Below are 26,803 nucleotides of genomic sequence, written 5' to 3'. Positions count from 1 at the left end.
TGCTGGATTGACTTCTAATACTTATGTTTTTTGGGGAGTGTGTCTATTCTTCCCGTTCAATCAAATCGTCTTTCGTTTTATCTGGGGTCTTCCCTAAAATTTTGGAGAGTGAAAGGGTGAAAGTATTGTTCGTCTCCAAACAGTATTGTTTGCATTGTAGCCATTTTGATAGCCTCGTTTATCGCGCAATCAGTTTTTCTGCAATATTCTGCCATGCACTGGTTAATTGGACGTAATAAATTTCGTGAATCATGACCTAACGTTATGTAAACATATTTGGAGCTCTGTTTAAACTCGAATGATATTGTTACGCAGTTAGGTATTGGCTGTTGATCGGACTATTGACCAGTCATAATTTGGAAAAGAAATTTGCTTTCATTACGGCAGTGTTGAGTGGGATTAGGTCTCATCAAACGAAACACTGCGCGGAGTATTCTACAATAGTGACCCTACTCTCATATACTATTTGTTTTTGTCTTTTTGAAATATCGCTTGATTCGTTTGTCAAGTATAGACAGATGTACATGACTACTACACTATTTAGTTTTTACGATTTGCTGTTCCAAAATTCATCATCCTTCTACTAGATCATGAGATTATATTGCCGAATTAATAAAATGTTGAAAAATAGTCTAGAGAGGTTAATTGTATTTACCAAGAACAGCTCTTTTGGCATTTACAGTAAATTAAGCTTTTAAAAATTTTAACGGTGTAATTGTGAGCTCTGTTTTCGTGATTAGATACTTATTAGACAGATAAACAGATAGATATTTTGGTACCTTACAACACTAAGTCTCTATACCAAAGACCGCTCAACGTAAGTCCATCAAACTTTCAGAATGTATACTTACTAACCATATCTGCTACCCTATAAAGCTTCATTAATCTACTCGCCGTAGTTTAGTTGTAAGCCATAATTGAAAAGTGGCCGAAAAATGATGATTTTTTTCGGTCTTAAAATCTCAAATATTTTTCTACACTCTAAAAATGGTTCGATTGATCTAAAATTGTGGCAGTGGGGTTTGGAGGGGTTACCCATCATATATAAATTCAAATGGTGAAAATCGATCACCCACCATGTGCCGGTCCCTGCATGGTTCTCTCGCAAACGGATTCTTAAAAGTTGTGAAAGTTGAATCCCAAAACGGAATATCAATTTTATAAATGATTCATTTAGTTTCAGTAATTGTAAAATGCAAAAATCGCTCAATTCGGTAGCTTTTGCCGACAATAAAAACTTTGTAAACTAAAAACGAACAAAAGAAAAACGTCCACAAATGTGATCAAAACGTACCTAAATATAAATAACTGGATTCTTATAAAATAATAAATATTAACCGATCGTTTAGATATTTTATGGACATTATAGACAAGGGACATGAAAAATAATATCATTTATTTTTTTTTAAATATTCACACAAGTCCATTTTAATATAATTTTTTTTTTATAATTTTCACCCAAGTCAATTTTAATTTCCACCCAAGTCATTTGTAACATAATTTTTTTTTATACTTTCACCAAAGTCATTTGTAATATAATTTATTTTTTTTTGATAATTTTCATCGATGTCAATTTTAATTTCCATCCAAGTCATTTGTAATATTATTTGTTTTTTAGAATTTTCACCCAAATTAATTTTAATATAATTTGTTTTTCATAATTTGCACCCAAGTCATTTGTAATATAATTTAATATTCACCCAAGTCAATTTTAATAGTATTTTCACCTATGTCGATTTTAATTTCTAGCCAAGTCATTTCTAATATAATTTGTTTTTCAGAATTTCCACCCAAGTCAATTTTAATATATTTTTTTTTTAAAAAAAAATCTTTGTGGTGGGAAAATAAACGTGAAACGCATTGAAATGAAATGAAATAGGGTTTAACGTCCTACTGTTCTACCCCGACTGGGCTAATGAATGCAATATGCAAGTAAGGAAATTTTGCTCTGACATATGAAATTTCAACTGTCAAGAGTTATTTTACATGCACGCCAATGTGTACTAGGGATCTGGGTATTGATATCAGTATGCACCCAACATCCAGGCATCGAATTCAGCGCACAGTGTGTTGAAAAGGGATAACAAAAACAACGTGGCCTATGTGCACTAGTGAATGATGGGTCACACGCATGGACACAAACACAGAGAGTCTTGTCTTGAAGACAAAGGGCCCTATTTATTACTGGACACAGAGGGTGCCTTTTCTTGAACGTGGGGCACTTCAACTGGATTTGGTGCTTCCTTTAAGTTTAATTTTTAGAGATTTTCACAAAATTCGTTTATATCACTTTCCAATATATTAACATGTATATGGCAAATTTTGGGCATAACACAAACTAAGTCAATTCATGACTATCATATGATTCTTACACCATTTCAATAGTCAGTTTGGGCGTACAAGTCTTTAGTATTAGGGGCGGGGAAACTGGAGTACCCGGATAAAACCCACAAGGTTGGACAAACCATGTCACGCACGAGCGGGAAATCGAAACAACACCACTTGAAGTGTGATGCCATGTTACCTATTCACCCCCCCCCCCCGTTTCAATTCTGAAAATTTAAGATAAGAATCACGCGACGTATAGGAGTCAAACAAGTTATCTGCTTAGTATGGTATTTGATGTTAGGATTTTTTAAAATTGTTTACCACGGTCGTCAAGTTAGATCAAAATAGTATTCATATTGAATACAATAACATTCAAAAGAGAAATCTATGTAGGACTCGACGACTGGTATACGTGTAATCTTAGAGTTACTCCGATAGAATGCACTGACATGTATCATAATAGGAGATCATTTTAACAAATATAACGCTGACATGTATAGCGCGGTTTCTTGGCGTTTGTGGTTAACTTTTATACAAGTGAAATGAAATGGGGAATAACGTCCTGCTTGGCTAATGAAAACAGGCATACGCAATACAGTATGCTGTGAGGGAAATGTTGCCCCGACATCGGCGCAGTACAGCCAATATCAGTGTTAATAATACATAAATAAGTGTAATTAATATTGATATATCTACACATGAGTAAAATAAATGAAATATCTTCAGTTTCTTCTTTACAATTAAGAAGGACATAAAGTGTCACCAGTTTTAATTAATTTTTCCTTGATCCAGATAACATAATGTGGTATTTTAAAATCAATGTTGATATGTTTGGGGTCTTCTTCACATTCACTTTTTTAATAACAATGCGGGCACATAATTATGGTTTTATAATCATTTGGTGTTAATAAATTGTCATCCATTTTAAACATGTATTCGGGAACATAATCAAGATTTGAATGATTATTTATTAAGTCTTTCCAAATGTGTGGTATTGCTGCTTGGGCTATATTATACGGTCTCCATACCATATAAGGGTTTATTTCTGAATATAAATCCCGTTTTCATTAGCCCAGTTTAGGAGCAGAACAGTAGGATGTTAAACCCCATTTCATTTCATTTAATTTCTGAATATAAATACTGACTATTCATAGATATTCTATTATAACGACAAGCACGGAAGTATTTAAATAGAACAACCAAGTCTCTCAAATCTTCGTTACAGGTTGGATATAGTTCAGCATTATACCTGAGACACCGGTAAGTATGTACTTACTATAGTCTGGAATAATGTGATTTTAAATGTTTGTGATACGATATTACGATTTTATTTTTATGTCGGAAAATATTCTCCATTTAGCTGTTACGGAAATACGACCCTGGATAACTTTCAATCTGGTTGCAGGGGTAATGCGAAAGCCTTCTTTCAACTCTTTATCTATAGAAGATGACTGGCCTTTAATGTCACATGCATTATATGTCTACTTGTGACGTCACATCATACGGCGTCGATAGCGCATGCGTTGTTTACATCGGACGTAGTCTAACACAATCTGGTAGGAGGAGAATTTGTGTCTTTTACTTATTTTACGCCTTCGCGTACAATTTTATGTAGGCCTACCTACTGGCCGATGACCCGGCGCTGCACGGGTTGAATGTAGTACAACTCTGAAACCGAACGCAGTAGCCTCGGACGTAGTCTTACATCGGACGTAGTCTAACACAATCGGGTAGGAGGAGAATTTGTGTCTTTACTTATTTTACGCCTTCGCGTACAATTTTATGTAGGCCTACCTACTGGCCGATGACCCGGCGCTGCACGGGTTGAATGTAGTACAACTCTGAAACCGAACGGAGTAGCCTCGGACGTAGTCTTACATCGGACGTAGTCTAACACAATCGGGTAGGAGGAGAATTTGTGTCTTTTACTTATTTTACGCCTTCGCGTACAATTTTATGTAGGCCTACCTACTGGCCAATGACCCGGCGCTGCACGGGTTGAATGTAGTACAACTCTGAAACCGAACGCAGTAGCCTCGGGACAACCATAGCGTATCCGACAACCCGGAACAGACAGACAGACAAGGCAGACAAACAAACGACAGTCACAAATATTAGTATAGATTTACACTAAATAGAAAATATTTTTTTCAAGATATATTCACAACACATTTTTCTTAACAATTCAAAATAAATGTTTTAGAATTTAATTTGCAGAAGAAAAATAAATAATATAGAGAGCTAATCAACTCTTCCAAATGTCTCCCCTTTCACTGATTGGAGCGGCCAAGCGAATGTGTATTGCTGATCAGCTTGTAAGTTTAGTTGTAACGGAAATTATTTCCTTTAAATCCAATAGCTCTGCTTGTGTGCAGTGGTCTATTTCGTCAGTTACCAGCATGTGAGCCTTGCTTGGACTACTGTGTGGTTTATCGAAACATTATTTAGACTGGGTTTATTGTCAAAATTGTTAAAACTGAAACGAAATATTGAGTAGAATTTTTGTGAAATAATTTCTAGTTCGATTACTATTAGAACCGGATATTGGACTGACAGTTCTCACTATTTGCAATTTCCAGGGAATATTCGATCTGTAGAAAAGAGGGCGTATCAACATACATTATATTGAAGCACCTCCATGGCTTACGCTACACTAAATGAACATCAACGACGACAGTAAGTACATGTGACGTCATTAACTACGTCATTTATGATATTACAAAACAAGACAATATTAAAGCTTTTGGTAAAAGGGACATTTACAAGACACTGATGTCAATTCCATATAGTTTGGATGATAACTTCTGTCGCTAGAGCATTTCACAGGGTTCTACAAAGTGAAACAAGGGTCGTAGCTCTAGAAGTGTTATCAGAATTTGTTGAAATTCAATAACCTTAATCGCTTTACTAATTTAAATAATGCATATCGGAAGATAACCTTTGTCGACAGAATGTTTAGTAGGTTCGACAAAGTGAAACAAGGGCCATAACTCTGGACTGGTGCGTTTGTATTTACCCCCCTTGTACACAATATTTAGAGAATTTTTCACATGATCTGTCTGAAGTAGAATCAACACACAAGTACTGATCGATTTTCCAAAAGGAATCGATCTTACAGCGGCACTTTAACCTAGCACTGATACGTACACGTAAATTCGTATGACTCAATTCATATTTTTATTTTCCAGGTTGCTTGAACGAATCCGACAACTTGAAGCCGATTTTGCTAGGTTTGTTAATCGTCGACAAGCTACAGTAGCCACATTGTTGGAACTGGCCGATGAATTAAACTCAAGCAAACGCAAGGTCAGGATCAGTAAAATATCCGGTGCCGTTGGTGGAGTAGTTTCAGCAGGTTTAACAATTGCTGGATTGGCAACGATACCCCTATTTGGAGTTGGCGTTGTTTTAACAGCGGCGGGGGCTGGCGTGGGAGTTCTATCTGGTGTCACAAGTGCTGGAGCTGCCATAGGCGATATTGTAGTTAGTAAAAACACAAGAATGAAATGCAACAAAGTGCTCGAGGCAGATAACCAGGCTGTACTGGATTATCAAAATGCAATGGAGGGTTTTAGATTATTTATTCATTCCATAAGAGGCGTGGCTCCTATTGGTAGCGTAGTAACGGCGGGAATTCAATTAGTCAGATTGGTGGACGTGCTCTTGGATGCATCTGGAGCCACACTTAGAGGTGTTGGAGCTGCTATTGACGCTGTGCCCATAGTTGGAGCTGTGTTCAACCTAATCACACTCCCCATAGATATTGGTACCCTGATATCCAACGCAAGAGATATCCATAAGTCAACCCCTCATCAGGTAGCAGCACGTATCACCGAGGTAGCTCAGCAGTTGAAAGACCAACTTAGAGAGCTACAGCTAAGACATGACAAGGAAATGGAAGAACTACTAGATGCTCTTCTAAGACATAACGAGCAAATGGAAAAATTGAAATGTGCTGTTTTACATGCAGGTCGAGAAATTCCTGTTTATATTTTTGTAATTGTTGTACTTGCGATTATGATTTTGGATTTATTCTGGTTCAAGGGGCCTGATGGCCCCCCGCTGTTGCCCTATGACCTTCCGAAGCTTCCTTTCAAATAGAGGGTTATCAATTTATTGATGTAGCCCACTTAAAACCAGATATCATCATTTTCATACGATCAGCAGTTTTAACAATAAACGATTCTAACTATATCATACACAGAACTTTGTTTTATGAAAGGGTATAGCTGCTAATAAGTCACGTCATGTGGAGAACGTAACACATCCCAATTACAATTTCTACATAACAACTTTGAAACTCGTGCGACGTCATTCTTTTGCGTCAGGTATATTATGCTATGTAACACTACAGATAGCAGAAGATCAGCATAATTGATAAGAGCTTAATTCGGTTTGGTCCACATTTTGTTGCTTCCGCCAAAATCTCGGTGGAAAGTCGTGTTAAGCCGCATTCCGCCCGAAAAACGGTCGGGAAAGGATGATCGCACGTCATCGCCCAAGGTATGGATCGAAAGCTGACATACTTTTTTCGTCAAGTCGCACGTACCAATCGAGCAAACGCCCTTTCCGCGCCAAATTTCCTCCCATCCCGCTCCCCGCGGCCTTTCCGCGTTCCCCACTGCCAAAAACACGACTCCCATTGCCTTCAAAATTTCTCAGGGGGGTAGGGCATAGGGTAGAGTAAATTCTGATAGAATTTGGAGACAATCGAACCACGGGTCTTTGACTGACAGACCGAAAACCGCCGAAAAACCCGGTTTTTGAGCTATTGCTCGGTCTTTGTGGCGCTGCTGTGGCCAAAATATTATAAAGAATAGCACGCGCATGCCAGGTCTCGATCGGGACATCCTTCGACAACGATTTCCACCAGCATTGATCTTTGTGAGGCCATCGGTGCCTTGGCTGCATGTCCGTATTTGCCGAAAGATAAACCTTTCACGGTCACGTAACTGCCCTTCGCTCGCATTTGGCGCTGGATTTCAAGCGGTTGCACTCTTCCTGGCCTCTCGTGCGACGTCTCTGTGAAATTGTACGGTCTTCAGCTTTTCGATCGTATAATTCCCAAAACCCTGCCAATTCTCATTCCAGAGATAATGGCCCCGGAACTTGCTCAGACGGCTCAGGTGATGGGTGGAAAAGGCAAAGAAGCCGAAACCTGGCGCAAATTCGTGCCGCACAGCGGCTTCTCTGGTGTTTCCGCCGCCGCTGCCCATCCAAAAACTCGCGACTCGCGGCTCGAATCGCCTTCCAATTTCTCAGGTGTCTGGGATATAGGTTGGAGTACATTGTGGCGACTTTGGAGGTAATTTCACGGGGTTTTCGACTGGGCGACCAAAAGCGGCCGAATAAACCCGTTCTCGCGATTTTGCTGTGGTGCTGCTGTGGCCAAAATGGTTTATACAATGCCACGTGCATGGCAGGTCTCGATCGTGACATCCTTCGGCACAAGCATTGATCTTTGTGAGGCTATCCGTGCCTTGGCTGCATGTCTGTATTTGACGAAAAATAAACCTTTTAGGGTCCCGTAACTGCCCTTCGCTCGCTTGGCGCTGGATTTCAAGCGGTTGCACTCTTCCTGGCCTCTCGTGCGACGTCTCTGTGAAATTGTACGGTCTTCAGCTGTTCGATCGTATAATTCCCAAAACCCTGCCAATTCTCATTCCAGAGATAATGGCCCCGGAACTTGCTCAGACGGCTCAGGTGATGGGTGGAAAAGGCAAAGAAGCCGAAACCTGGCGCAAATTCGTGCCGCACAGCGGCTTCTCTGGTGTTTCCGCCGCCGCTGCCCATCCAAAAACTCGCGACTCGCGGCTCGAATCGCCTTCCAATTTCTCAGGTGTCTGGGATATAGGTTGGAGTACATTGTGGCGACTTTGGAGGTAATTTCACGGGGTTTTCGACTGGGCGACCTAAAGCGGCCGAATAAACCCGTTCTCGCGATTTTGCTGTGGTGCTGCTGTGGCCAAAATGGTTTATACAATGCCACGTGCATGGCAGGTCTCGATCGTGACATCCTTCGGCACAAGCATTGATCTTTGTGAGGCTATCCGTGCCTTGGCTGCATGTCTGTATTTGACGAAAAATAAACCTTTTAGGGTCCCGTAACTGCCCTTCGCTCGCTTGGCGCTGGATTTCAAGCGGTTGCACTCTTCCTGGCCTCTCGTGCGACGTCTCTGTGAAATTGTACGGTCTTCAGCTTTTCGATCGTATAATTCCCAAAACCCTGCCAATTCTCATTCCAGAGATAATGGCCCCGGAACTTGCTCAGACGGCTCAGGTGATGGGTGGAAAAGGCAAAGAAGCCGAAACCTGGCGCAAATTCGTGCCGCACAGCGGCTTCTCTGGTGTTTCCGCCGCCGCTGCCCATCCAAAAACTCGCGACTCGCGGCTCGAATCGCCTTCCAATTTCTCAGGTGTCTGGGATATAGGTTGGAGTACATTGTGGCGACTTTGGAGGTAATTTCACGGGGTTTTCGACTGGGCGACCAAAAGCGGCCGAATAAACCCGTTCTCGCGATTTTGCTGTGGTGCTGCTGTGGCCAAAATGGTTTATACAATGCCACGTGCATGGCAGGTCTCGATCGTGACATCCTTCGGCACAAGCATTGATCTTTGTGAGGCTATCCGTGCCTTGGCTGCATGTCTGTATTTGACGAAAAATAAACCTTTTAGGGTCCCGTAACTGCCCTTCGCTCGCTTGGCGCTGGATTTCAAGCGGTTGCACTCTTCCTGGCCTCTCGTGCGACGTCTCTGTGAAATTGTACGGTCTTCAGCTTTTTGATCGTATAATTCCCAAAACCCTGCATATTCTCATTCCAGAGATAATTGCCCCGGAACTTGCTCAGACGGCTCAGGTTATGGGCGGAAAAGGAAAAGAGGCCGAAACCTGAAACAAATTCGTGCCGCACAGCGGCTTCAGTGGTGTTTCCGCCGCCGTTGCCCATCCAAAAACTCGCGACTCGCGGCTCGAATCGCCTTCCATTTTCTCAGGTGGCTGGGCGATAGGATGGTGTACATTGTGGCTGACTTTGGAGGCAATTGCACGAGTTTTCGACTGGGCGACCAAAAACCGCCGAATAAACCCGTTCTCGCGACTTTGCTGTGGTGCTGCTGTGGCTAAAATGGTTTATACAATGCACGTTCATGCCAGGTCTCGATCGAGACATCCTTCGTCAATGTTTTCCACAGACATTGATCTTTGTGGGACCATCGGTGCCTTGGCTGCATGTCCGTATTTGACGAAAAATAAACCTTTTAGGGTCCCGTAACTGCTCTTCGCTCGCATTTGGCGCTGGATTTCAAGCGGTTGCACTCTTCCTGGCCTCTCGTGCGACGTCTCTGTGAAATCGTACGGTCTTCAGCTTTTTGATCGTATAATTCCCAAAACCCTGCATATTCTCAGACGGCTCAGGTGATGGGCGGAAAAGGAAAAGAGGCCCAAACCTGAAACAAATTCGTGCCGCACAGCGGCTTCAGTGGTGTTTCCGCCGCCGCTGTCCATCCAAAAACTCGCGACTCGCGGCTTGAATCGCCTTCCATTTTCTCAGGTGGCTGGGCGATAGGATGGTGTACATTGTGGCTGACTTTGGAGGCAATTGCACGAGTTTTCGACTGGGCGACCAAAAACCGCCGAATAAACCCGTTCTCGCGACTTTGCTGTGGTGCTGCTGTGGCTAAAATGGTTTATACAATGCCACGTGCATGCCAGGTCTCGATCGAGACATCCTTCGTCAATGTTTTCCACAGGCATTGATCTTTGTGGGACCATCGGTGCCTTGGCTGCATGTCCGTATTTGACGAAAAATAAACCTTTTAGGGTCCCGTAACTGCTCTTCGCTCGCATTTGGCGCTGGATTTCAAGCGGTTGCACTCTTCCTGGCCTCTCGTGCGACGTCTCTGTGAAATCGTACGGTCTTCAGCTTTTTGATCGTATAATTCCCAAAACCCTGCATATTCTCATTCCAGAGATAATGGCCCCGGAACTTGCTCAGACGGCTCAGGTGATGGGCGGAAAAGGAAAAGAGGCCGAAACCTGGCACAAATTCGGGAATCAGACGGGAATCAGACCGCTGACACTTGCGTTTTCGCTGTTTTGCGTGTAAACTTGGAATATTTTCCACTTTATTAATATATTTTGGCGAGGCGACAGGCGTATCTTTAAAAACTCATCTCCATTAATTATATTTGTGTGAAAAAAGTCAACTCCAAGGTTAAATTAGGCAATTTATCTTGTCCGCGCACATCAGGTTGAGTAAAAAATCAAATTTGCGCGCATCAACGACCGACTTGGGGCACGCAACCACCCTCCACCTACGGGGGGTGGACCAAAGCCCCACCCCACCCATACCCAATCCAAATTTTCCGACCTTCTGTCAAAAAAAAAAAAATCAAATTTTAGGACATGTCCAGAAAGGGGCGTGGCAATTTTTTTTTTTCTGGGGCTGACCCCCTGAATGGATACCAGACCACCCGAGGGCAGGGCCTTACCCACTCATACTCGTACCCGCCACCCTACGGCACACCAAAGCGCGAAAAACGGAAATTGGGCAACATCTGTAAGGCACAATTGTGAGCAAAGACCTATTGACGGCCATTGAATGGCCTGGGGCGCCAGATAAAGGCCTCTCCACAATTCTGAGCCTCTTCCAGTCAAGTCAAAAGAGGAAGCTCAGAATTGTGCCTGCCATAAAGGGCGGGTCACCCCTCAGAAGACCCAGGGGGGTCAAAACATCGTTTTTAGAGGTGCACGGGTACGGGAAGGTCTTAGGAGCAACAGATTTCGACCAAGGGGCACTTGGGGCATCCTGGGGGCGAGGGGGCGCAAGCTCAAAATTGAGCCTTTTTGATCACTTCTTTTGAAAACTGAGATACCCTGTTGACCTTTATTAAGAACATGAAATAGACACAATTCGGTAGAAGCTCAATTCCATGTCAGACTTACTGTCAATAAACACCTGCTTATATAGTGTTCAACAATTAGGGAAGATGAACAAGGGTGATCATCATATATGGTATTGTTTATTTATCAAATTATGATATCTGTAATTACACTGCATATTTCTTTGGATGTCATTGTCAGGTCATAGTATGATACACTGACCACTACTACATTCTCTTTGAAGTTCTGCCTAGTGTTATAAACATATCATGTGTAGCTTGTAAAGGACATATTGAATTAATTAGTTGTTTAATAAGATCGTAGGCAGTCCGTGCCTCAACCAAGTTTACACAGAGGTGAAACGTCAATATCAAATATTATCAAATCTGAGTTCATGCACCTAAATGATCGTTCAATTTGATGAAAAGTATAAAGATCACTTTGTCACAGCTGAAAAGGGAATCGTTAACTCAACACCAAATAAGACCCCTTAAGATGAATTTTAAATGTTTCTCTTTAGTTTTAATAGTTTACCTTGATGTGTAATTCGTTAATATTTCCAGTACAAAAAATGGCATATTTGATTTGTGTAGATTTAATTTTTATTGAAATAGTATTATGTTTCGATTTACGGCATATTTTCATGATAAAAGAATAAACCATGGCTACGTGTATGATGGGTGACAATTGATTTTGAGCCTATTTGATGCCCCCCCACCCCACAACATCGTTCTGAGCCCATGTGATGGACACGCCCCCCTCCCCTCACAACATCGTTCTGAGTTTAGTATGGAACTATTAATGAAAATGTTTTGATACTGATTGGCGGTAAATTGGACCCAAGTTGAATCCAACATGGCCGCCGTATATAATTATTATTATTATTATTACTTTTTTTAACAATATTTTATTCAGAAATTGAAGGAGATTGAGGAACAGGCATGACCTATATGACCTCTCCCGTAACGCTTATAATCCTAACCCTAACCCTAACCCCAAGTTACAAATAGATTCATTAATATGCGTAACGGCCATGTTGGACTATTTACCATCCACCATTTTGATTAATATGTCCAATATGTATTTATTTAGAAATAAATAAAACTAATCTTAAATCATGTAAAATGAACCTTTAAATGAATCAATAACTGGTGTTCCTCCTCAGATAAAATTTGAATTTTGGTGTTGAACCGATATATTCACCATACTTAGAAACAATCATAATTTACACAATTAAATGAAATGCGATGTACATCGAAGTGGCGACTGTAAGAAACGCAACTGGTCGGTTGCAATCAATACATGCGTTCAAAATGTAGTTCTCACTACGTTCTGGAAAATATTGTCAAACGGGCTCAAACTATGTGCGAATGAAGTGAACGTAGTAGCAACTATTTACAATCTGCTTATGAACTTCATGGACGGGAAGATGGTTTAGAACTTTGAGCTTGTTCAAAATTTGTCCCTTTCTGTAATTAGACGGAGTGACAACGTGATTACGAACTTGGGGTGTGTAACAACCCGTTTTACGATTTTCTGGGTCCTTTTCCAGAAAGTAGTGAGAACTAATTTGCTGTGATACAATCTGATTACAATACACATCTATATTTCGTTTCGTTTTTTTATACTTTCAATGGTCTACACTACATGACGATGTGACCGGTTGTAGTGATAGTTCGCGTCAGAGGTCATACAAGCGGCTTTTGACCCTGTGACGTCAGACATTTGATTAACCAATCAGCATTGATGTTTCTAGTGTATTACACACAGTTCCCAGCATGACCGTTTCATTGGCTTATCCCCCACATCATCCAGAACACGTAAATGATAACAACGTTTCCAGGTCCTAATTTAATAAAGACAAGTAAATCGATATTTTGAACTATAATAAAACGAAACGAAATAGGATCTGTGTTTTAATCAGATTAACTGTGATAGGGATTTCAGGACACTGGTTGTTTGGTTTCTCAATTCACCGACATCAGTGACACAAACAAAAACAAACCCACAGGTGCTTCAGTAGGTAATGGGATTTTTTTCAAAATGGCTTCCCAAGTTATAAGCTTTCAGAAAATATCAATATTGGCTATAGCCTATGTTACAAGCCGTTTAATATTTTTATACGCCCATATTTCCATGTGGGCGAATATTGTCGTCGCCCCTGTCCGTTCGTCCGTCCGTCCGTCCACAATTTGTTTTTTGACACTCTCCAGGTCACAATTTTTACCCGATTGTGACAAAACTTAAAAGATAGGTTTATCTCCCTAAGATATCGACTCCTTTCGATATTGGCATGTATCGGATCGTAACTTCATGGATTATGGCCCCTGATTGTACAGGAAATAAGAATTTAGCTTGTGGACACTCAGAGTTCACAATTATTATTCGATGTTGATGACACTTGAAGAATATGTTTATAACCCAACAATCTCCGTTCCTGTCGATATTCGCACATATCGGACCGTAACTTCCTGGATTATGACCCCTGATTGAACGAAAAATCGCGTTTTCAGCGTGTGGTACGCAAATGTTGTTAAAGAATATAATATCAATGTTGTGGACCCCCCAGAGGCCAGAAATGTTATCCGATTTTGATGAAACTTAAAACATGGGTTTATATTCCAAACATCTCGGGTGGGGGGGGGGGCGTAGCCCGTGCACGTTGTATCATAAGGTCTGTTATTGAGTCAACTGGCGTGATTTCGATTCCCTGGTTATACGTGACAAGGAGTAGGGTCGCTTGTCCAGCCTCGTTGGTTTCCTGCGACTGCTAAAGACCCGTAAGCGCAAGTGAATTATTGAAATAAAATTGAACCGTATGTTAGTCCCGAAATGACATAGTACGTGTCGAGTGGACGTTTAACCACATTTCCATCTCTCTCTCTCCCAAAGATCTTGATTCCTTTCAATATTCGCGCATAGCGGTCCGTAACTTCCTGGATTATGACCCCTGATTGTACGAAAAAGTCGCGATCTTGGCTTGTGGGCCCTCTAGAGGTCACAATTTTTTTTCTGATTTTAAAAATCTTTTAAATATATTATCGTTACACCCTGGTGATGATCGAGTTCGAATTTCGAAAAGAAGCGGACCCAAACTGCCCGATAAAATGAACGCAAATAGTGTAAAAGTATGTAGAAGTTTGTGGTCCTCTAGAGGTCCCAATTTTTGTCTGATTTAGATGAAACTTAAATAAATGTTTATATCCAAAGATCCCAGTTCCTTTGGATATTCGCACATATTAGACCATAACTTCCTGGGTTGTACGAAAAAAATCACATTTTTAGCTAGTGGGTCCTCTGGAGGTCACAAGTTTTATCCAATTTAAAAACCGTTTAAACATGTCACCGTTACACCATAATGATGGCTGAGTTCGAATTTCGTGAAAATCGAAACGACACTTACGAACAAAATGGCCGCTCCGTGTATGCAATTGTATAAATGTATGTGTAATACGAAGGTTGTGACTTCTCTGGTGGGCTCAATTGTTGTCCATTTTCGATGAAACTTAAAATATATCTTTATATTCCAAAGATCACAGTCCCTGTCGATATTCGCGCATTTCAGACCATAACGTTCTGGATTATGCCTCCTGACTGTACGAAAATCCTGTTTTTCTTTAGTTTGTTCTCTATCCATCTCTTGCAAAACGTGGGCATAATATTATTTCGCCCGGCAACCGCTGGTTACTAAAAGTAACAGAAAAATACCTCTAAAGAAAGTCTAATAATATAAAATGTCCATTGTTGTTCTGTCAGATAATTATTCGGATTAAAACACAGATCTATATTTTGTTTCGTTTTTTGTATACTTTCGATGGCCTACACAACTGACCGGTTGTAGCGATAGGTCACGTCAGAAGTCATACGAGCGTCTTTTTACCCTATGACGTCAGACATTTGGTTAGCCAATCAGCATTGATGTTTCTGATAGATTACCCACAGTTCCGTGCAAAACACGCATAAAGCCCGCCGTAACAGACCGTTTCATTGGCTAATAGCTCACACCATTCAGAACACGTCAATGATAACAACTTTTTCAGATCCTAATGTAGTAAAGATAAGTAAAACGATATTTTGAACTATAAAACGAAACGAAATAGTATCTGTGTTTTAATCAGATTGTCAGATAATTCGCTTTCAGACTGTTTTTGTCTGACAATCTTTTTCTATAATATAGCTCTAGAACAATTAAACTGAAATTTTGCAAAAAAAAAAAAAAATAAAAAATAAAAAAAATGGTAGGCCTAAATCTATAAACATTTTGTTTTCTTTTGATCATAATTAAGTGGTCCCAGCCATTATCCCACATGTAATAGAACCGGTTAAACACATTTCAAATATAATTTTAACACAGAGATCATGTTTGTATCTACATACTGGCGGATGACCCGACGCTGCACGGTTTGAAAGTAGTATAACTCTAAAACAGGAAGCGGTAGGCCGATGCCACATAGCCTATGTTACTCCCCGATCCAAGATACCTCTTTACACTAAATTTCAGTCTCGGAACGGCGCTAGTGTGGCTGCCAACACTGACCAGACAGACAAACAGACAGACAAACGACAGTCACAAATACATGTACTAATATAGATAAATTTATAATATATCTCACTTTTCACCATCTGTTTGACTCAATATAGCCTGACTTGGACTGACGTGCCATAAAACCTATTTCATTTATACTAATATGGATTTTACAACATGTGCCTTACCTAAAACAATTAATATATGCAACTTAGAAAAGTGTAGCAACAAGGAAGCATAATATAAAATAGGCATTAAAATACATGAATATATTCGATTTAAAACAAGGGAATAAGTATTTTAAAATACAAGAAAAACATTGAACTATTTTTAAATTATATTTGGATTATCGGCATCCTTCGGATGGGACGAAAAACCGAGATCCTGTTTACACATCGGTGTGCACGTAAAAGATCCATTGACAGTTGGAATTCGATATAAGAGTAGGTCGTAGTGCCGCTGTCGGGCCAAAATTTACCTCAACCTAATCACACCCTGATATCCACTTCAATAGATATCCATAAGTCATCTCCTCATGAGATAGCAGAACGTATCAATGCGGTAGCTCAGCTGTTGCAAGACCAAACTAGAGAGCTACTGCTTAGACATGACGAGGTAATGGAAGAACTACAAGATGGTCTTTTAGGTTGAATGGTTCCCCGTCAAAATAGAATTTCAGCGAGAGAAATTGCTTTTTAATGTTTGTGTAATTGTTGTGCTTGTGATTATAAATTTGGTTTTATACTGGTTCCAGGGACCTTATGACCCACCACTCCTGACCTGTGACCTTCCCATACTTCCATTCGATTAAAAGATGTGTTTTAATATCATAATTTTGTATGATCCGAATTTTGACTCGCAATATTGAAAAATGGCCATGTTTGGGCTCGAGAGAGCGCCTCTTTAATACGTTTGGACCAACATTTACCAATAATATGTGGCAAGCGTATTTAATTAACTTTCAGTATATGGATCCTCAGAATATTGTTCCATGATCCCAATTTTGACTCGGAATATTAACAGTCGTTGTGTAAAGACTATTTTAAAAATTGTTAAGAATGAGAGCGCATCCCTTTAATATGATTGTGGCAGTTCTCACTATAACTAAATGATGTTCTCACTATATTAGTTAATAACTAAATGATGTAAATGGAATATGCTGATACTTGCAGTCAAATTGTTTCACTCTAAGCCGAGAAACCCTTATTTTAAAATCACTGTAGCTCCGATTGGTATTGTTACCGCTGTCACGATAATTAACAAAGTCTCGATTATCCATTTTTGCGTTTAATCATCAACGGACGTTGAACAGCAGATCGGATTCAAATCCAATAAAAATCGGACACACAAGATGGCATCGAGAGTTGATTATAGTCTTGTCATGCTAATACATGTCTAATTAATAGTTTATATAACATATCAGGCCCAGGAAAGAACCTGCATTAGGCAGATTTAGCTCTTGCATAATGCATGTCTAATTAACTTTAAGAATATATTTAGTTAGGTGCTATGACAATCCGAAATTAAACTTGTTTTTGGAGCTAAAAGAAGAGCTTAATATGGCAATAGTGTACGGTATAATATATTCTACTTTCATTTTATACATTGTAACGTTGGGTTGTCTTGGTTGATAAATATAGAAGAGTATGGGCGATTCCGGTGTTTATTATGAATAGGTTGACAACCAAAATGTTGCTAGCTTGATGGTCGAATCTGCAGGTAGGCGAATAGGTTGCCAAACTATGTTCGGTCCAGAGTTGGGCCCTCACTGATCAGCAGTGAATATTCACATGTCTACTATAATAACTGAAAGGAATGACATCGGTGCGACTTAACCCGTAAAACTTTTTTTTTTTTTAAGTATTAGAAAAATAAATAAAGGTGTTTGAAGTATGTCTAGATGAAAAATAGTTCTTATTTAGTGTAAATGGGTATATATACAAAGAGTAAAAGGCACCATTCTGCCAGCACCAGTTAACGCCACAGAATATATAACCCTATTTAGATTTATCAAAATATTTAGGGTTTTTTTATTTCCAGAATACTCCCTCTAGAAACGATTAACTTCTGTGGGTTTGAAAAATAGAAAAGGACGAAACTAATCTTTTCTAGAGGGGGTAATCTGAAATTAAAAACAAAATATTTTGATAAATCTTCATAGGGTTATATATTCCCAGAGAAATTCAGTTAAATTTGACTACATGTGTGCTTTCTCCGAAAACTGACATATCCTTTGAAAATGCTAATGGGACTAAATTCACGGGGAAATTTAAGTAAGCATTAAACTGGTGTCGCCGAATAAAGGACGCCCGTCATCAAAACGTGACACAACCTGAACCTTTGAATATAGCTGACCATTGGGGCGCAATCAAACACAATGTCGTTATACACTATACAAACAATTAAAGCGAGAGGGAGAAATTGGTTTAACGTCCACCCGACACAAAGTAGGCACAACAGACAATTATTAAAGTACTAATAAACGGAATAAAGATAAATTAAGTGAAACAGAAAATAATAAAACAAGTAACTTATCACTATGATGACTCAAATCGAATTTAAGAATGATAAGTCATATACTAGTTCTCATGTAGCTGAAGACCTTCACTACCGAACAGGCCAACGCAAGAGCAGTTTGACTCCATATCTTCGCCATCGCAAATTTTCGCGTTTGTTATGTATCTGTTAAAAGCGCATAATATGTAACAATCAAGCATTTTGTGGTATTTTCGTCCTTTACGAAATGGCCGTCTTCAGCACCTATTCGGTGGAAAGAGATAGAGAATAGGGTTTAACGTCCAATCGACACAAACTAGGTCATTTCGGGTCTATCACATGGTTCAATTTTATTTCAATAATTTGGTTGGGAATGGAAACCACACCACTAGAATCAATGACAGAAATTAGTCAGTAAGACCACATATGGGCTTATGAATACGACGAATCATTTATCTCATTGTACAGATTAACATCAAACGATGATGGTATTTGTAAATTTCGTTTTAATTAAATGAATCTGAATAGAATAAAATATGTAGTAGTCAAAGTTTAACCTGATACTCTCTAGATATCAAGTCATATCATGTCGATTGTGTTCAATAATACTTAAAGGGACAATCTAGATTATATTTTGGAGAATACAATTGCTTAAATTTGTGTGAAAAGCCCTTACAAACCTCTGCCCTAGTCCTGGGCAACTAACTCAATATACGTGCCACATTTTCAAACAACTTAAACCAGCAATGCTTTAACATCAGGATATGGAGACCGGTGTCCCAAGCTGTATTATACAGTTTTTAGATCAAACGTTTATTTTATACAAATAACGTGTAGATGGAATTTACCATTCGTTATCAAGTACAGCATTGTATAGACCTCTAAAGGAACAACATATTATCAGGTACCCAACGGAAAAATTGACCCGAAATCTTAAAGGGATATGTGTCCGGATAATCGGTTTTGACGTTCACGTTCAAACGACTCAATATTTTGAGGTGAAATTTTCAGACAAGCTAATGACACCATTCCTCTATATGTTGGTGTTTATATTTCATACGTACATGGACTTTTATATCTGAGACTCTGTTAAAATCGGTGTTGTCCCTTTGTCCTTAAAAAGAAGACGATTTGATTTGCACTGTCTGCAAGCTGTTCCAGGACTTTTATTCAACATGTAATTTCTTTTATAAAAGTGTACAGATAAATGAAACAACAAAAACTGTCTGCAATTAGCATTTTATTTCTATCACGCGACATATACGGACCCAACAAGTTATTTGCTGAATATAGTATTTAACATGTTTTTTAAAATTGTTTACCACTGTCGTCAAGTTAGTTTACAACCATGGTGGTTAGTATTCATAATCTTAGAGTTACTCTGATGAACATGCACTGACATGTATACTAATAAGGACTCATCTTAACAAATATAACACTTGTCTATTATTTTATTTAGCTGGGTTTGTGTACGTTTGTGGTATACTTTTAAAATGTGCAACGATACAAAGATAGTTGATAAAATCACTCAACGTACCTACCAAATAGTTTCGTTTTATGACAACTTATATATACAATACAAAGTATAAAATCCAGACGTTTTCTTACTTGTTCAGTTCAGTTACGTTCCCTGTTCCATTCCGCGTGTTAGCAACACCCAAAAATTAGCTATGATAAACTGAAATGAAATGAAATAAAATTGGAATTAACGTCCTACTGCTCCAACTGTGCTAATGAAGACGGACATACGCCATAAATTATGCTATATAAAATGTCAGCAAGGCATTAAAGCTCATTGTATTCATTTATTCACTTGTTACCCGTTAAATAAATAATTGAATACAATGAATAGCCCTTTGTACATCGTTACAAAAGAACCGAAACTAGAGGACACGATTCATGATCGTGACACAAACTACACAACATATTACGAGGGCCCATAAGTGCCAAACAATTTTTTTTGTAATCCGTTTGGACGAATTAGTATCTCGTTTGAACGAATTAGTATCTCGTTTGAACGAATTAGTATCTCGTTTGAACGAATTAGTATCTCGTTTGAACGAATTAGTATCTCGTTTGAACGAATTAGTATCTCGTTTGAACGAATGAATTATTTGGTTTGAACGAATGAATTATGTGGTTTGAACGAATTAATTATTTTGTTTGAACGAATTAATTATTTTGTTTGAACGAATTAATTATTTCGTTTGAACGGATTAGTATCTCGTTTGACCGAATTGATTATCTCCTTTGACCGAATTGATTATCTCCTTTGAACACATTGTCCCTATGGAACGAATAAGTGTTTCGATTGTACAGAAGCGTGGGGGAAATGACCGAATGGTTAGCGTGTGCGCGCTGTATCACGAGGGTCTGTCATTGAGTCTACTGGCGTGGTTTCGATTTACCCGGTTGTACGTGACAAGGAGTAGGGTCGCCTGTCCAACCTCGTGGGTTTTCTCCGGGTCCTCCAGTTTCCTCCCACTGCTAAAGACCCCTACGCGCAAGCGAATTATTGAAATAAAATTGAAGCATATGTTAGTCCCGAAATGACCTAGTTTGTGTCGAGTGGACGCTAAACCCCATTTCTCTCCCTCTCTCTTATTCTTTACTATTTCTAGCGCCAGTAAAAGGAACTACATTTATCAAATGGGTAATCAGTATAGGATACGTTGGAAGTTATCCACGGTGACATCGACGACATTTGCAATTGCCAGAGGTCAGATACGCCGTACCTGCGTGACATGCTGAATTACGGCATAGCCACTTTGAGTTATGGCCCCCTGCTGAAAGTTGGTGAAAAGCCATGTCGCGGTCGCGCTCATGAGCGGCGATGTGGGCACGGATGGCCGCTGGGAAACCATAAAATCGCATCTATCCTTGCCGAAACTATTCATTGAATGTCTTCGGGAACGCCCCCACATCGTTGATGCCAGCTACGACTTGTGGGTAACCAAAATCTGCCGCTGAGATTTTTGCGCAGGCGGTTTAGTGAGCACAGCGCGATAGCCTGTTTGTCAGTGAACGACGTCGCTCACAACTCACGACCTAACGAGATCAGCTCAGTGATGATACGCTTCAGACCACCGCCGTCCCGTTCCGTACTGACCTACCTTTTCGGTCAGATCTTGCTCAACAGGGCTCAGCGCAGCTTTGCCGGGTATAACATAGCCTTAGACGAGTTTTTTCTTTTGTAATCAATATTTATCAAGACCATAGCCATTAAAGTATTCTAAAAAAATTTCATAAATGTAGTTCCTTCTACTGACGCTAACTCTTTGAAATGAACACTTTGGTGATTTTTGTAATAAATTTATTTATTCAGTTACAATATGTCTCAGGTCTGGCTTTGGATATTTACGTTATTTACTTACAGGGACGTAGACAGCTATCGTTGAATGGGGACAGATTTCGGAATGGGAAATTGCCCAGGTTGTGGCAACGCATGTGCAGATGACTGACACCCTAAATGTTATTTGCCAGGCGATTTTTAATGTTAAAGACGCCTTGAATTGGTGCCACTGCAAATTATCGCCCTCAATGTAACACTACAGATAACAGAACATAATGATAGGAACTTTATTACGAACATGAAATAGAATTAAGTATTTATTGATTGTATTTAGTTATCTGTGTTGTGGTGGTATCGGCGGTTTATAAGGTGTGCAGGTGAGGTGTCAATTAACACGTTTCAAGTTTAACACAGATCATTTCTATAACACTTATTGATTAAAATGAAAGTAGGGAAGCTTGTGATCACCCAGTACTATGAAACTGGATACTGATATTTTCCATTCTCTTTGTAAAGGTATTTATTCATATAATACATGTTATACACGGGTCATTATCAAAATTGGTAGAAATTCCTGTCTTTCTGCATTATTTTTAAAACTAACTTGATTGAATTAATATAAAAGTAAACCCTTGTACAAATTATGTACATCCTGTAACAGTGTATTAAAACATACAATAATAAAGGACCCATTTGTTGATGTATGATGTAATTTACTATCTTAGTTTCCCGGCCTTCTGGGTTTATCTGCCTAAAATCAATGAGTATTTTTAAAACACATCTTTCCAGTAACAACCCTTTGACAACTTTATATATTCAGGGTATAAATTATATTGTTCACAGTAATTATAAATTTGAGTGATCTTGCCTAGATGAAAGAAATTAACAGCATAGTGGGAGAATTCATTATGTAGTCAAGAATTTTAGTGTCTGTAATGTCAGTCCTGTAACAGTCTTTTCTGTAACGGCTAATTTTGTTACTGGATGGACACATTTTGTTACAGGATTGACATTTTATAATATAAATTCTTAAACTGACTTTCCTTATAGATTGAGATAGTTGATAATTACTACAGTAACAAATCACACTATGTTAAGTATCTTACACACGGGTATTATTCCATCATATACAATTATATGGGTGAGGGGGGGGGGGCTAATTTTGTTACAGTAAGGACAATTAATGGTTACTGTAAGGAACTTGATTCGTTTTTGTCATATCGAACATTTGAATTTGAACACATAATATGTTGTTCATTTTAATTAACCTCAAACCGTTTTCAACATTTTTGTCTAGAAGTGTTTTGTCGTATTGTCATATCAATGCCCCTGTAGAACTCAGAGTGTGCATTCTATCTGAATCAACATTCTCGTCCTAGATAGATAGAGAGACAAGAGGGAAGATGCACGGTGGTCAGTGAGTAAGATATTGCATTGCTAACCTGGATGTCCCGTGTTTTATCCCTGTGTTGACCATGACAGTTCATTCTCGAATGTGTTAGGCTTCAATTTATTTTCAATTTATTCTCAGTTTGGCAATGTGAATGTAAGAGCTATTCTTTATAGCCATAATGATGAATTACAAATCGAATGTGTGCATCAAGTTGGAAAGAAAACCAATAATTGTTTTTAATGGCCTAAGAAAATGAAAGACGTTTGTTTGTATGAAGCCAAAAATGATGTCTGAATTATAGATCCACTTCAAACGTTTATGACAAGATTTGGGAGTTTTTGTGTGGAAGTTGTCACCACAAAGAGTCCACAAGATATTGGACATAGAAATCAATTAATTTTTTGTCAAAGATTTCTTCTACATAACTTCATATTTCGGGTCTGTCCTATCTATGCTCACTTACAGAAAATGGTTCCACATAAGTAACTTTCAATGTCGGTATATCCGTTTGTTTCTCTTACTGGCGTCCTCTATTTGTCATAGCACTTATATTTTGCAACAGAAGCAACAAGGTCACATTGACCCTATATTTTGTTTTTCCCATCGGTATTGCGCCGCTTTGTCAAAATTTGAATTATCTCGACAAAGGGATATAGGACACGAAAGACAGTCGTGCGGAACGAACTAATTAGTACATTTTTTTCTATTACACTAAACACTATTTATGGATAACAATTACTGGTTTATTAACATGCAACGTTTCGACGATGATGACATTTATACTAGCTTATTGATGCTTGGTAACTGCAAATATAGGCCTCCTTTTCGCGTTTTTTAAAATACAGGGTTTTAATCTTAACGTATCTTATGACTCAGTTGTACACAAATAGCACATTTATTGAGCAACGATAATATATGAAAGGAAATTAAAAATATTTTCGAAACCCGATACGGATACTCTTTATGTTTATATGTATAAATGATCAGCCAAGCGAAGTGATGTGAAAGTAATTTTTGAAAATAGTTATTACATTTTAATCTATCCAAGCAGTGTAGGATTTACCGATGGGCTTGGCAGACTGAAACATGGGGCCTCGGGATCTAGGGGGTCTGGGGCCTAGGTGTATAATATTTCTCACACTGTCATCCTCCTTGACTTTGCTTAAACACACTTTCATGTTCCTCTAGTCGCGAGGGTGGCGGATTGGAAGGGGCCTCATAAGCGGGTAGCCTAGGATATCTCTCCATCTGAATCCGGCACAGCTCCCAAGCTTATAATCTCACTTACAATTGTGGGAAAGTGTAATATTATGAGAACCCTAAAAGCGAACAAATAAGTACAGAACAGCGATATTGCACGTTTATACAAAAGTTACGAACAATGATTGTTTGGGATGTTAATCCGAGAGACGTTCCTATTGTGGATGACATTCATAAAAGACATTTCCAGAAGAAAAGCAGGAACAAAGCACTTTAATCTAAATTTAGTCTGTTCCTATGCGCCTTTTCAATCCGAAGAACAGAACAAATGTGACTGGACATCAGCCCACTGAAATTCATTGTCCAAATACCAAACATTTCGTACTATCTTATTTCACGCCCCCCCCCCCCCGGCAAGTATTTCGCGGACCCCAGACTGGAAAACAATGTTTTAAAGCAGCAGAACTGCTGTCCGAGAAAACACCCCCCATGGCACACTACACGGCGTATGCCCGTCTTCATTAACCCAGTTGTAGAAAAGCTACGTGAAATTCCACTTCACTTCATTTATTTTCATTCTACATCTACCTGGTGATCAAAAGTAAAATGCCCTGAGGTCACCAAATTCTGCAAACCTTTTTATACGTTATATCGTAATATCATCCACATCAAGATTAAATAAATAAATAAATAACATATGTCCAAAATCTTGTGGAACTTTCCCCACATCCTACAAGATAATAGGATAAACTATTAATCTTCCAGCAAAATAAATAGAAAATGTTTCATAAATTTTTCATGGTCCAACTTTCCAGAACCTTACCATGTCTATAATTCTATAGTGATAGCCATTGAACATTTATAAAGAGAACTGCCCTACCAAATGTGCTGATGTTGACTTTTGCTTTTATTTTGAAAGTTATTCGTTTGTTTTTATCATTTATTTGAAGCGCAATACATTCTACTAATTTCAACAATGTTATAGTTAAGCATTTTATGATTTATTTACAGTTCTATAAATTGGAACCCCAAGTTAATAAAATAGTGTTAAAAGTATGTCATTATGTTGTTTTAGTTCGTAAATAATTTAGATTCAGAACAGCATGTCCTTCCTGTAAAGTCAATCCAGTAGCATATCACAATTAACATAAATTTTATGTTACGTTTGTCTGACAATTTGATGTTAGTGCCAATCAGTACTCATGTGACGTAATTTGTAGAAATATATTTCTAGGCAGAATATTTCCAGCTTTCTTTCAAAAACTGTAGCATGATAATCCTTTCTGTAACACTGCGAATAAATGTCTAAGTACACATACAGACTTACATTAGAAAATAATGCATAATAATACCTATAAGTATGAACAAGGTAACTAAACGTATCTTCTTCTGTTTTTAAAAAAAAGGTAGCCAAATTGAGGAAAACATGCTTAAGTATGTTTGAATGACCAATCATTAGAAATAATATGCTTTTTAAAAAAAATGGTTTAAGAATATTCACATATTTTCAGCAAAATTATTAATCGTTACGGGAAATTTCATATTCCCAACTGGTGACCGATAAAAGCTGACAAAAATTTTAATTCTGTAAAATTGTTCTAAATTTATGCAGAACTGACACTTTGAACTATACTTTATCAAATAAATATAAAAATAAACAATTAACCATGTTTGAAATTTGGTCATTTGTGATTTGCAATTTCTACCAATTTTGATAATGACCCATATATCGCCTTTCAGTTGGATCACATTTTATATCTAATTAGTTGATGTTCATATCGTCTTACGTATTTGACAATATCAAGGTGAACTTGTTCTATTGCTCTATTTAGCCTATTCAGATTTGTTCAGATGAATCTACCCCCCCCCCTCCCCCTCGCGCATAGTTATGAATTTTCTTGATTCACTTGACTAAAAACATGTCTTTAAATGGCTTTCGGTGTCTCTTAAGGTCACCATCGAGTGCTGTAGTCGTGAAACGCGTTTTCTTGCTACGTAGTTCAGGCCGTGAATACAGCAACCTGAAAGTGGTCCATTATAATGAAAACATCTGAACTCCAATCAATCGACAAATCAATCAATCACATGACACCAGAAATTTCACTGATGAAACAAATTATGCCGAAACACATGTCGCGCTTGTACTGATTTTACACTGATTTTAAATTTCACCGATTTTACACTGAATTTAAGGTGAAGTAGTTTTAAATGTTTTATCCATTAGTCAATTTAAAGAAATTTCGATTCCCGAAAAATTAATACAATTAATGGTCGATTACCCGTCTGATATTTGAAAGCGTATGCAATTTATAAATATGTTTAACAGCGCTTTTATCTGGTGTATCTTTTATTTTGATTTTTCTTATAGAATAAGGCTATATAGCAATAATGTCGCTTTCTGTTGTATAATAATAATAATATGTTCAGCCATACTTGTCGTTTAAAAACTGTATGTTTTATGTCCTATAGACTGTTCTTCGCGGCAATCTATGACATCTATTCACATCCCTGTCTGTCGGGACAGCCAACTGCGACACAGCAATATAATAGATAGTGGGTAGGTACAGTTATTTGGGACCCCAGATGGCGCTTTTGTACACTTGACGTAATATTTTCATGACGTCATAATGGATTTCCTGTCTTCACAGTTGTCGCTGTTTTATCTATACGGCTTTGTATTGGTGTAGG

At 38.6% G+C, this 26,803-nt stretch overlaps 2 protein-coding genes across 2 annotated transcripts in view; both read left to right on the top strand.

Annotated features, from left to right (window-relative positions):
* Positions 1-26,803, top strand: part of LOC126825198 (uncharacterized) — a 118,988-nt gene that overhangs the window by 5,574 nt on the left and 86,611 nt on the right. The gene's annotated exons all lie outside the window — the stretch shown is intronic.
* LOC130013171 (uncharacterized) lies at positions 3,533-6,704 on the top strand. Its single transcript, XM_056101854.1, has 3 exons — positions 3,533-3,588; positions 4,908-5,004; positions 5,517-6,704. Exons 2-3 carry the CDS (start codon positions 4,967-4,969, stop codon positions 6,427-6,429), a joined length of 951 nt encoding a protein of 316 aa, XP_055957829.1. The 5' UTR covers positions 3,533-3,588; positions 4,908-4,966; the 3' UTR covers positions 6,430-6,704.

The sequence above is a fragment of the Patella vulgata genome, chromosome 6, assembly GCF_932274485.2.
Source record: "Patella vulgata chromosome 6, xgPatVulg1.2, whole genome shotgun sequence".
Classification (NCBI taxonomy): domain Eukaryota; kingdom Metazoa; phylum Mollusca; class Gastropoda; family Patellidae; genus Patella; species Patella vulgata.
Note: the sequence above shows the minus strand (reverse complement) of the source record. Positions and strands in the feature narration are given on the sequence as shown.